General features: G+C 52.9%; 1 protein-coding gene across 10 annotated transcripts in view; it reads left to right on the top strand.

Moving 5' to 3' along the window:
* Positions 1-12866, top strand: part of TTC28 (tetratricopeptide repeat domain 28) — a 590183-nt gene that overhangs the window by 490077 nt on the left and 87240 nt on the right. For all 10 annotated transcript variants that reach the window (XM_075898910.1, XM_075898909.1, XM_075898911.1 and 7 more), the window contains 5 exons: positions 876-2217; positions 3206-3729; positions 6332-6441; positions 6911-7040; positions 8751-8969. In XM_075898910.1, coding sequence (XP_075755025.1) covers positions 876-2217; positions 3206-3729; positions 6332-6441; positions 6911-7040; positions 8751-8969 — 2325 coding nt within the window. The remainder of the gene's footprint in view (positions 1-875; positions 2218-3205; positions 3730-6331; positions 6442-6910; positions 7041-8750; positions 8970-12866) is intronic.

Raw genomic sequence — 12866 nt, 5'->3', positions numbered from 1 at the left:
GGTGATGCTGTGGGGAAGGAGATGTGTGGGTGGCTGGAGGAAGGGCAGCGCTGTGTGGGGAAGGCTTGCTGTATGGGTTGAGGGATGGTGCTGTTGGGGGGCAGTGCTGTGGAGTTATGGGCAGCACAGCAGGAGAGGAGCAGTTTGGGGATGGTGTGTGGGAAAAGGTTGCCATGTGGGGCTGGGAGGGAGTGTCAGTGTGGGAGGCAGAGGCAGTCCTGGGGGGTGCAGGGGAAGAGGCACACCACAGTGTGGGGGGGCAATGGAGGGGGGAGAGTAGGGATGTTAAGTAGAGGTTAATACACTAATTGAGTAGTCAACTACTCAATTAGCTGATAAAGGGGCTAGCTCCTGGGGGCGGTGTGAACTGGGACAGCTGCGGGTCTGCTTTTTAAATGTAGTGAGAGCTGCCAGGATCTTAGTCTCAGCTCGCACTGGGTCCCCCACTGTGCCTCTCCCTTCCTTCCTCTCCCCCCCGCTCCCCCCGTGGAGACAGTGCTGGGGGGAACTGGCTTTTAAGCTGGCTCCCCCCAGCACCAGCTTCTGCTCCCTCTATCCTTGCTGCTTCTGAAGTAGCAAGGGGGGGTGGGAAGCAAGTAGCTGAGTAGTGACTGCCTGATAAGCTGAGGCTTATTGGATAGTCGACAGCTCAACTCGTCGTTTATATCCTTAGGGCAGAGGCAGCACTATGGGAGAGGGGCAGTGTGGGGGGGCGGAGGCAGAGCTGTGGGGGAGAAGCAGTGTGGGGGCTGAGGCAACCCTGTGCGGGAAGGCAGGGGGTGGCATTGTGGGGAAGGGGCAGAGGCAGAGCTGTGAGGAAGGGGCAGTGCTGAGGGGCTTTTCTCTCTCTAATGTCTGTTCCTGTTCCTCCTCAGGGATCATTCACCAGATGAAAGGCGACTATGACTCTGCCCTGAAGCTCCACAAAACTCACTTGTGCATTGCGCAGGAGCTGAATGACTATGGTGCTCAGGGCAGGGCCTATGGCAACATGGGCAATGCCTACAACGCCCTTGGCATGTATGATCAGGCTGTGAAATACCACCGGCAGGAGCTGCAGATTTCGATGGAAGTGAATGATCGGGCCTCGCAGGCATCCACCCATGGGAACTTAGCAGTGGCCTACCAGGCATTAGGTGCCCATGACCGGGCACTGCAGCACTACCAAAACCACCTCAACATCGCCCGGGAGCTGCGGGACATACAGAGTGAAGCTCGGGCCCTCAGTAACCTGGGGAACTTCCATTGCTCACGAGGAGAGTATGTGCAGGCAGCCCCTTACTATGAGCAATACCTGCGCCTGTCCCCAGAGCTGCAGGACATGGAGGGGGAGGGGAAAGTGTGCCACAACCTTGGCTATGCCCATTACTGCCTGGGGAACTATGAGGAGGCTGTAAAGTACTACGAGCAGGATCTGGCCTTAGCAAAGGACCTGCATGACAAGCTGAGCCAAGCCAAGGCCTACTGCAACCTGGGCCTGGCATTCAAGGCCCTAATGGACTTCAGCAAAGCCGAGGAGTGCCAGAAGTACCTGCTGTCTCTGGCCCAGTCTCTGAACAACTCCCAAGCCAAATTCCGGGCACTCGGGAACCTGGGAGATATTTTTATATGTAAAAAAGATGTCAGTGGTGCAATAAAATTCTATGAGCAGCAGCTGAGCTTAGCCCATCATGTCAAAGACAGGAGATTGGAGGCCAGCGCCTATGCAGCCTTGGGCTCTGGGTACAGGATGATACAGAAATACGACAAGGCCCTAGGGTACCATACACAGGAACTGGAGGTTTACCAGGAGCTAGGGGATCTGCCGGGTGAATGCAGAGCCCATGGCCACCTTGCTGCAGTCTACATGTCCCTTGGGAAATACACCATGGCATTCAAGAGTTACGAAGAGCAGCTGGAACTTGGACAGAAGCTGAAGGACCCCAGTATAGAGGCCCAAGTCTACGGCAATATGGGCATCACCAAGATCAACATGAATGTCATGGAGGAAGCTATTGGGTACTTCGAGCAGCAGCTTGCCATGCTGCAGCAGCTGAGTGGAAACGAAGCTGTCCTGGACAGAGGCCGAGCCTACGGAAACCTGGGCGATTGTTACGAGGCTCTAGGAGATTACGAAGAAGCCATCAAGTATTATGAGCAGTACTTGTCTGTTGCTCAGAGCTTAAATCGCATGCACGACCAGGCGAAGGCCTATCGGGGCCTGGGAAACGGGCACAGGTAACAAAAGCCGAGGGCTGCAGTGTTGCATGGCCCTTGGCAATGATAAATGGCTTGGAAGTGCATGAGTGGAAATAGCCAAATGATGATGATTGTTTTCTGTGGTGACCTTCCCTATTCATGTCATTCCATGGTGACCTGTGTCACAGCCAGAATATGGGTGCACATGCTCCCAGTGGGAGTTGCTGGCAGGGAACCAGCCTGAGCACCCAGACGCAAGACAATGTGCTGCATTTGTCTCACACTATGCAGTCACTGGTTAGCAAGCTGTGTGTGTCCTGTGGGGAGACAAAGATTTGTTTAGAGATATGGATGGACAGCTAAGGGGGTGGGCATAGGGCAAGGTATGTGCAGAGATAGTATGGGGGAGAGGAAGCTTTACAGATGCATTTGTGTGGGTTGTGAGTACATGTACCGATATGAGGCTGTAAAGCTGTGGAGGATGTGTGAATAGATGTATGTTGGAGGTGTATGGCTGTGGAGGATACATGGAGACTGGGGGGGTGTATGTGTATTGGAGATGCATGACTGCAGTGCATATGTGTATGGAAAGCGGGTGGTGGAGAGGTTGTAGGGGTGCCTGCGTGTGGCTATAAGGAGCTGCAGTGGTGTGGGGCAGGATATATTCACCAGGTGCTGAGGAAGGACCGAGCTGTCTGGGTGGTGAGGGGTGAGGTTATGCAGGCTGTGCTATCACCCAGAATAATTAAACTTCCATTTCCCTGCCCCAGTGCTCTGGGAGTGGGGAGTTTACAGGGGACAAAGGAGGCCTGAACAATTCTTTGGGCCTGATGTAGCTTTTGTGAGTCTCTCTTTCCTGGCAAGTTCAGTGATGGTAGCTTTGAAATTCCCTGAGAGCTAGCGGTGGGGCCATGCCAGACATGAGCCAACTGCAGAGCAGAGATTCTCTGCAGGACGGGACAGGGGAAGATGGTTTTTATGTCATGCCCACCCAGGCAAAGCAAACGCTGCTTTTCTCTCTGCACAGGGCAATGGGAAGTTTGCAGCAGGCTCTGGTCTGCTTTGAGAAGCGGCTCGTGGTGGCCCATGAGCTTGGGGAGGCGTTCAACAAAGCCCAGGCCTATGGGGAGCTGGGGAGTCTGCACAGCCAATTAGGAAATTACGAGCAAGCCATCTCCTGCCTGGAACGGCAGCTAAACATTGCCCGCGAAATGAAAGACCAGGCTCTGGAGAGCGATGCCGCCTGCGGGCTGGGGGGAGTCTATCAGCAAATGGGTGAGTACGACACCGCACTGCAGTACCACCAGCTGGACCTGCAGATTGCAGAGGAGACCAACAATCCCACCCACCAGGGCAGAGCGTATGGGAACCTGGGACTAACGTATGAGTCACTGGGCACCTACGAGAGGGCAGTGGTTTATCAGGAGCAACATCTCAGCATTGCAGCTCAAATGAATGACTTGGTGGCCAAAACCATGTCCTACAGCAGCCTCGGGAGGACGCACCATGCCCTGCAGAACTACTCTCAGGCTGTGATGTACTTGCAGGAAGGTGAGTGGATTAGCAATCCAGTGGCTTTATGTCTGCTGGGGGTGGGGAGGGGTCATGCCCTGTGAAAGGCAGCGATGCCAGAACGGGAGTACGCACGCCTGAGATCTTTGCCAGCTCTTACAGTCACGAGCAGCTACCACCCAGGGCCCTTCCTTAGTGGCCAGGCTGCCCAGACCTTCATGCAGCAGCACGTTGTGGCAGTCAAGGGGATGGCAAATCTGCTGAGGGTCAGTCAGTGCCTTGGGGGTAGGGTTAATGACCAAACTTCAGGCAGCCCAAGTCTCTTAGAAAAGCCAGTCTACTCTGAGCAGAGAGAGGGAAAACTCCTCTGGCGGTGACACTGCAGGCCAGGAAATGACGTGATCCACAAACAGCCCCCTAGGATGAGCTTGCCTCGGCTGGGAGCGACCTGTTTCTCCCCTTCTGATTACTGTGGAGTGGGCCTCAGAGCCGCTTGACCTTGCACCGCACAGTACTATTTGAAGGGGGCATGCAGTGCAGCTGGGGGCCCCTTTGGTCTGGCCGTGCACGCTGCTGCCGCCCCATCTCCAGGATAAGAGCAGCCTCTGTGCCACATGGCAGCCGCAGTGCGAGGAAGAAGTTGAGTCAGTGGGTTGAGTGGAATGGGGGAGCTGGGCTGGCTACAGCAGCTACAGCAGTTTGGCTGCTTTCCAGGAAATGCAGGCTGAGCAGGATTTCCGTGCAGTCGAGGGGATTTCAGTTAAAATGGTGGGGGAGATCCTTGCAGCTCTCTTTCCTGATGGGAGGTGACCTCCCTGCTGCTCCAGCTGCTGAGAATCCCTGCAGGCTGCTCTTCTGCAGCTGAGCTCGGCAGGCCCCACATGCCAGGATGTAAGTGTGATGTTCCGGGGCCTTGGGCGGTGCTGGCACAGAAGTGGATGTTTGTGTGGTGGGTCAGATGGAAATCTCTGCCCCAGCTTTAGCTGCACCCGCCCTGGGAGGTCTGGCAGGAAGGCCTTGGCTGAGGAGAGGCAGGAGAGTAAGAAGGGCCCGAGCAGCACCTGGCAGCTCAGTTCAGTCGTGCTCATCTCCAATGTTTGAAGGGCTAAAACCCAAAGATCCCAGCCAGGGGCTGCCTGCTGTAGGCGTGTCCTGCCAGTTGGCTCTTCTGCGCCCCTTGTGTTACTCACTCAGGGTATGTCTACACTACCCCCCTTGTTCGAACTGGGGGGGTAATGGAGTCATACGGAGTTGCAAATGAAGCCCGGGATTTGAATTTCCCGGGCTTCATTTGCATAAAGCCGGCCGGCGCCATTTTTAAATGCTGGCTAGGTCGGACCCCGTGCCGCGCAACTACACGCGGCACAGACTAGCTAGTTCGGATTAGGAACGAGGTGTACAGGTGTACAGCTAGTTTGGAATAGGAAGCCTAATCCGAACTAGTTAGTCCGTGCCGCATGTAGCCACGCGGCACGGGGTCCGACCTAGCCAGCATTTAAAAATGGCGCCGGCTTTATGCAAATGAAACCCGGGAAATTCAAATCCCGGGCTTCATTTGCAACTCCGTATGACTACATTACCCCCGCTAGTTTGAACTAGGGTAGCTAATGTAGGCATTCGAAGTTGCAAATGAAGCCCGGGATTTAAATATCATTGATATCTTGCTGGGTGCCGCCATTTTTAAATCCCCCTTAGTGCGGACTCCATGCCCGCAGCTACACGAGGTGTAACAGTAGTTCAAATTAGAAAGCCGAATTCGTCCACACTAAGGGGGATTTAAAAATGGCGGCACCCGGCAAGATGTAAATGAAGCCTGGGATATTTAAATCCCGGGCTTCATTTGCAAGTTTGAATGCCTGCATTAGCAGCCCTAGTTCGAACTAGGGTGGCAGTGTAGACATACCCTCACCCTCCCGCTGATCCACTGGTTCCAGCAGCATAGGAACATGTGCAGCGCTTGTCTTCCTGGGGCACCTGCACACAGGGGAGTGGTCTGCTAGCACTGCCAGCAGGGGCCACTGGTGAAGGGTGACATGGGGGCCAGCAGCCACAGGAACCCTCCAGCCCAAGGAAGCGCCAGTCAGGACAACCCCTCATCAACCCCTCCCCCCAAGACGTGGCCAGGGGACTAGTGGGGCTGGGAGTCCAGCAGTGGGAGGCCCCCACTCACCAGCAGCAGTGGGGAACTGGGGAGAGCAATGGGCCCCAGCTCACTCTGGCCCCCAGGCATGTCACTCCACTTCCCGCCGCTGGGTTCAGGGTAGTTGTGCCCCTCTCCCATGTGCCACAGCTGGGGAGCCATGTGGCACCGTGTCCCCTGCCAGTGATTGCAGGGGGCAGGACCTCAGTTGTGGGCAGCAGGCTGCCTGTTAGTCCCTGGCCACCCAACGGCTCTGGCCCCACCTACTGTTGTCCTGCCCTTCACCCCTCCTGGCCATGGCATTTGGGGACATGTGACCCTTCATGGCCCCCCCGCCCCCATGTGTTGCCCCTAACTGCTGGGACCCAGCGTTAGCCTGCTCCTGTCTGCAGCCTGAATACATCACAAGGGGCAGAGGAACCCACCCTTCGTCCAGCATATAACAGTAGCAGCAGCAGGGACCCTTTTCTCTAGTCTCTACTTACTCTACTTCTCCTCTAGGACTGAGACTGGCAGAACAACTGGGACGTAGAGAAGATGAAGCCAAAATCCGCCATGGCCTAGGCCTGTCCCTCTGGGCTAGTGGGAATCTGGAGGAGGCCCAGCACCAGGTAGGCAGCAGCTCCTGCAGATGGAAGGTCTCTCAGTGCATCCCGGTGGGGTCCTCTTTTCCCCGGCACCTGGGCAGAGATGACTGGTCACTACTCACCTGGGTGCAGTCTCCTGTCCCCAGACACTCTCTCTCTGCCGTGCCTTTGTGGAGCAGAGACAAACATCTCTCTGCTTTGGCCTTTAGGTATCACGCTGTGCCGTGGGCTCTGTGAATTCCCCAGTTTTACATCCTGGCCTGGACCTGAATCTCACCAAATGGCACTTTCCTGCCCCTCTGCCTTGGTCCAGTGCAGTACAGGGGGTGGGGAGCTGCCTGCAGGGGCAGACCTGACTGCTGCTGAGGGCGTGTTAGTCCCGGCTTCTCTGGCCACCCCAGGTTCTCTCCCTGATGTGCTAGTGGCTACACCCTGGGCCTGCTGAAGTTCTAAGTGTTACTATGAGCTGTTCCCCCCCCCCCCCCCCCCCCAGCTCTACAGGGCATCGGCGCTGTTTGAAACCATTCGTCACGAGGTGCAGCTCAGCACAGACTACAAGCTGTCGCTCTTTGACCTGCAGACATCATCATACCAGGCCCTGCAGCGAGTGCTCGTCAGCCTTGGTAAGATACCTGAGGGGCCCATGGCTGTGGGGAGCTAGGACTCCGTTTGTCCCTGGCTTCAGGCTTTGACCCACGTTCCAGGGATGCAGTTCCTCTCAGGTTAGAAAAGCAGCCTGGGATCAGGGCTCCTGCGCCTTTTCCCTGCCTCTGCTGCTGCTGAGCTGGGTCTCAGGTTCCCCATGTGTAATGTGAAGCTAATTCCTGCAGGAGCCTCGTGAGGCTGCACTTAACATTTGCACAAAGCACTGGGACCCTGTGATGAAGCCTAGTTCACAGTGCCCTTCCCCTGAGGTGTCACTGCTTGTCCCTCTCAGCAACATGGCTGAGGTAGGGTTCACTCTTGTGTCTTTCCTGGCTGTGCTGGGTTCCACTGCAGAGCCCACGGCAGCTCTCCTTTCCTTTCCATGTGTGTGCAGCCCCTTCCCTTCCAGGCTTGGGTAGGAGATTCCCTTTCCCAGCCTGCTGAGAGGAACTCTACCTCTACACAAATCTGAGCACCTCGTGCACCTGGCTGTGGGAGCCCATCTTCAGCCTGACTTTGCTAATACACACAGAGCAGTGGGGCTAAATCCCTGCCAAAGCAAACCACTTCCCTGCACCTGCAATCCTCAGGAGGCCTGGGAGAGAGTGAGTCACATGCAGTGGATGTGAGTCATCTGAATGCACATCTGGAAGGTGATCAGGCCGTTGGGCACAAGAGTGGGATAAAACCTAGATGGAAGAGAAGTATGTGATGAGTGTAGGAATTGCCGGGGCTATTTTTAAGAACCCTCTGTAGGGCTCTGTGCTTGCTGCCTTGGTGTTACTACTCTGTGGGTGCAAAAGACTACAAATTTCACTTCTAGTGCTGAGCAGGCTATGTGCTGCCTTTGGGACTCCTGGAGTGTGTCATTCTGCACTGGGGTCAGCAGTTTATCACTGGCAGATCCAGACAGAGCATGGGCTTGCTGAGGATAGAGCAACTGACATGTAACAGGAAGTTGTGGCAAGGTGAACAGCATGACTTTGCAGCAGGAGGGCACTGGACAGAGGCACCAGGAGGCAGTGATAAGAACTGGGCTTGCAGAGACACAGATGCTCACCTCCGACTGACAGGCAGAGAGAGAGAGAGAGAGAGCCTGGATGTTTTCTTCAGCAGCCTGGCTTAGCACTGGCCAGTCTGAACTCTGTCTTCCCTTTGCCTTTCCAGTTCCCAGAAGGACTGCCTCAGGCCGTGTTCTAGTTCACTAATGAACTCTACTCTGTTCTGAAAAGTCTGCCTGGAGCCACAGCAGATACTCGCTGAGCTGCTTAGATCCTCAAAGAGCATGAAAGGCTCTGACTGTCAGTCTGCTTGCATCAGACTCTGGCAGAGCTCACAGAGAGAGTGCAAAGGCTAGTTTCAGGGATGTGGAGGCCATGTGGTCTACCCTTGTGGCGAAGTGCTAGCCACTGCAGGGACAGCTTACAGACTGTGGGGGTCTGTGACCGAGAGCCTGGGAAGAAGCAGCGCGCAGGCTGTGTGTGATGACAGAGCAGCCAGCCAGGATGCCTGGGGCTGCTGGGGAAGCCCAGTCAGTCTGCCCGTTGAGGTGCTGCTGCCCAGCTGCCCCTGGAGCTGCTTTGGACTGGAATAGCTGCCACGTTCTCTGCCCCTTCGCAGTGCACTGCAGTGTCTAGCGCAGGCCTGAGATAGCTCCTTCTTCCCTAACTTGTGGCTCCTCTTTGCAGGTCACCACGACGAAGCCCTGGCGGTAGCAGAAAGAGGGCGAACGAGAGCCTTCGCCGACTTGCTGGTGGAACGTCAGACTGGACAGCAGGACTCTGACCCCTATTCTCCCATCACCATCGACCAGGTGCTGGAGACGGTGAATGGCCAGAGGGGACTTGTTCTGTACTACTCATTGGCTGCTGGCTACCTGTATAGCTGGTTACTTGCTCCTGGGGCAGGTAAGGCTCCTTTCTGTAGATAGAGGCAACCAGCAAAGCCTGCAAAAGGGGAATCCTAGAAATCAGAGTTGGGGTCAGACCCATTAGAATCTCATCCTGTTCTCAGCCCAGAGAATGGGGCCTGGCAACCAGTCCCTCACTTGGTAATGGGAAATGTTCCCTGGATTATGCTGTCTGCTTTGCTGCCACATCCTTCCACGCCCTGCTCGCTGACAGTGCTGTGGCATCCTTACAGGGTGCTTGTTCTGCAGGGTGCCACTGATACTTGTCTCTTGCTGGGAATTCAGTGCTAGGGGGTCATTCTGATGCTGAGGCGCTGAGGGAATGGAGCCCTTGTCATCTGTCCATTGGGCTTGGCAGCTGCTGGGAGAACATGTTTTCATCCTTTAACTAATATTATCATGAAAGCAGGAAAAAAGGATCATCTGTGTAAGCTGGATGTAGAGGCAGCCTGGCTCGGGACTGGTAATTGGATAAGCAGCCTTTCACTTGGAGGGCACTGGATTAAATGCGGCCATGGTTCCAGTTCGTCTCTGCACTAGTTCCATGGCAGTCACTGGTGTTGCTCTGGGGAGGAATTTGGCCTGAACATGGTAGACACTAAAAGGTGTCTCCATCTGACAGCGTTTTTGGGAGGCCTGGTAAAATGAAATGGGGGCTTCTCCAGTTCCTGGAGTGCGAATAGCTTCTCTACAGAAACCAATGCTGCATAGCACTATTGCAGGTAGGTCAGCTTAGAGCCAGCCATGGAGACTGGACTCTCCTCTTAACTCCAGAGTGGGGGCCTCCCCTCATCAGGGCTAAGGCATGCCGATGGTTCCCTGGTGGGCAAGGCTCACACCGCTATGCCAGGCCATACCTCAGGGGAGCTGACATGACGCCGGAGCTGTCTGTCTGGCACCCTGACACCGTGGTTCCAGGCCCACTAGGGGCATCAGCTGGCAGCTCCTCCATGGAGCCAGAGCACAGATGTGGTGTTGGTGTAGTGTACAGTCCCTGACACCTGTCCCTTCTTTGGCAAGAGAAGGAACTAGAGCCTGCTTCCTTCAGTGCATCAGGGTGCTGTAGGATGGCCAATCCTCCCCAGTTGGCCAGGGTGGGATGCTACTGGGACTATCATTGATAGGGAGATTTTACTAGGTCCAGCACAATTAATCATAGAATCCTAGAACACTAGAACTGGAAGGGACCTCAAGAGTCCATCAAAACCTGTCCCCTGCCCTCACGGCAGGATCCAGTACTGTCTTAATCCCTGACAGGTGTCTGTCCAACCTGTTCTTAAATATCTCCAGTGATGGAGATTCTACAACCCTCGTAGGAAATTGGATCCAATGTTTAAACACCGTGACAGGTAGGAAGTTTTTCCTAATGTCCAACCTAAACCTCCCTTGCTGCAGTTTAAACCCATTGCTTGTCGTCTCCTCAGAGGCCAAGGAGAACAATTTTTCTCCCTCCTCCTCATACCACCATTTTAGATACTTGAAAACTGCTAACATGTTCCCTCTGAGATTTTTCTTTTCTAAATTAAACAAGACCAGTTCTTTCAGCCTTCCTTCATAGCCCATGTTCTCTAGACTTTTCATCATTTTTGTTGCTCTTCTCTGCACTTTCTCCAATTTCTCCACATCTTTCCTCAAATGTGGTGCCCAGAACTGGACACAATACTCCAATTTACTAGGTGCAGAGTAAAGTGGAAGAATGACTTCTCGTGTCTTGCTCACAACACTCCTGTTAATGCACCCAGGAATCCTGTAATGACACTACGTTATGTAGGGGAAAACTCTTCTGGGTAGCATCAGTCCGAGTCGGGATCCCTAGGTTGTAGCCTGTTTCCTGCCTCCTCCAGAAACTCCTGTTGAAACTCTGGCTGCACCTTTCCCTGCATATTTGTAGAGCCCTGTATGTCTGTATCCACAATGTATGTCTGTATCCACGCAATGTATGTCTGTATCCACACCCAAAGCCGCAGAAATTAGCCACAAAGGCAGGTACTGTGCATATAAAGTGGCCATCCATGTGGTATGCACAGAAGTAGAGGAAAGGAAAGTTCAGTCAGAAAAGCATGTTCAGGGCTTTGACGTTCTTCCATATATGGGAACGTTTTCAGGTACTTAATTTACCCATTTTTCAACAGCCAGTCTGCCTGGATTTCCCATGGGGCAATGCAAAGAGTGATAATGAGATTCCAAACATGCCACCTCCAATAGAGAATCTTTTATGTAACAAAAAGTCCTCCCTTTAATTACATTTCTCTGCTTTACTGTTCCAAGTGCATTTGACATGTATTAATTGAAGTGGATGCCAGAAAACAGGAGGGCAACTCAGCTTCCTGATACACCATCTCACTGTCTGATACTCTGAATCTTCTTCACACGAATGAGAAAACATTTATCACAGAGAAGCAGCGCAGGGAGGATTAATTTGAAGAGGATCCCTTTTTGCCAGCAGCTGTTATTCATTATCTAATAAAGTGATGACTGTAAATCTTCATGAGTTCTTTCTGTATATAATTTAATAATTGTAACCCTTCACCAGGACAAAGCTAAAGAGATAAAGAGCACTAATTCAGATTGCACTGAACATACTTCCACAAGGAAAGCAAACACAAGTGCACTTCATTGGTGTGCACAACATATTTGCATGACGTGCTTTTTGCTAGATGTCTCTCTTTGATTTCTTGCTCTAATTATGGATCTGAGTGAAGAGAGGTCCCATTTCTCACATGGTCACTAATTGGCCTCTTACGCTGTACAGTTTGCATAATAAAATGGTGAGGGCTTCACCCCACTGAAGGGGAAGAACTGGGCCTGATAAGGTGGTATCAGCTGGAGGAGCAGAGTTTGTCACTGGCAAACAAAAGATTTAGTCACAGCCCCTCAATCCCACCACAAGCTAGGGGCTTGTGGAAGAGCAGCCACAACCAGTCTCCTGGGACACTTGTGTTGGTAAATGCCCAGGCCTTTAGAGGCTGTTCTGTGTAACAGGATGGTGCTGATTATGCTGTCTGCTCAGACTCTTTTCTATCCTCCTTTCTTAGACTCTTATCCTGCAGCTTGTTGCTGCTTCCCTTCTCACTGCCTTACTGTGAACTCTCATGTGGGAGTTCTCAGTAACAGACCACAGCACTCCAGCTCTCTGGCTCCTTCTCGTCTTCTCCAGTACAAATGCAGACATGTGGAGGGCATCTCAGCTTGCTCCTCCTTGCACAGGCAAAATGCCCTCAGAATGCCCCCATCACCCTGGAGCATTTGAATGGGCCCATTTGCTGCTGTTGCTACAAAATGGCTTGCTTAAGTCTTACTATTTGACTGTTCATTCTCACCTGCATGGTGTGCTGTTAAAACTGTCACTGCATACGCGGTGCCCAGGGTAATCTTTAGGGGGGTGATCACAGGACTGTGGTACTGCAGGGTTAACCATATCAGAAAGAGAGTACTGGTTGCCCTGGAGAAGGGTTTTATCTGCCGTAATAGCTGAATCCTGGACAAAACACTGCACTTTCCTGCCTCTAATGTGCCCCGTTATGTACTGTTCCTGCTTTAGTCTTTTAATATGCATTAAGCTGCCTTTTACTTCGTTGTATGAGTGAAATGAGAAATCTCCATGTGGCACATGGAGATTCTGCTGTAGTAATAACATTTTTGTTCAGCCTTTCAGCCCTGAGGTGTCCAATTTATGTGGTCAGAGACTATTAATAGACATTTTTCATACGCTCCTATTGAAATCTGAATTTCCCAAGTAGATGCTTGTGAGAAACATCTGTTTTATAATTCATATGAGGCTGCTGTGATAGAAAGGACCTTCTGAACATCTCATTAAAGCCCTGATCATTTTTCTTACCTTGAGCCATCATTTGCAAAGTACAAAACCAGATTTTAAACAGCAAAATCTTAATAT

This window comes from Pelodiscus sinensis, chromosome 15 (assembly GCF_049634645.1).
Source record: "Pelodiscus sinensis isolate JC-2024 chromosome 15, ASM4963464v1, whole genome shotgun sequence".
NCBI lineage: Eukaryota > Metazoa > Chordata > Testudines > Trionychidae > Pelodiscus > Pelodiscus sinensis.
This window is presented reverse-complemented; position numbering and strand designations above follow the sequence as displayed.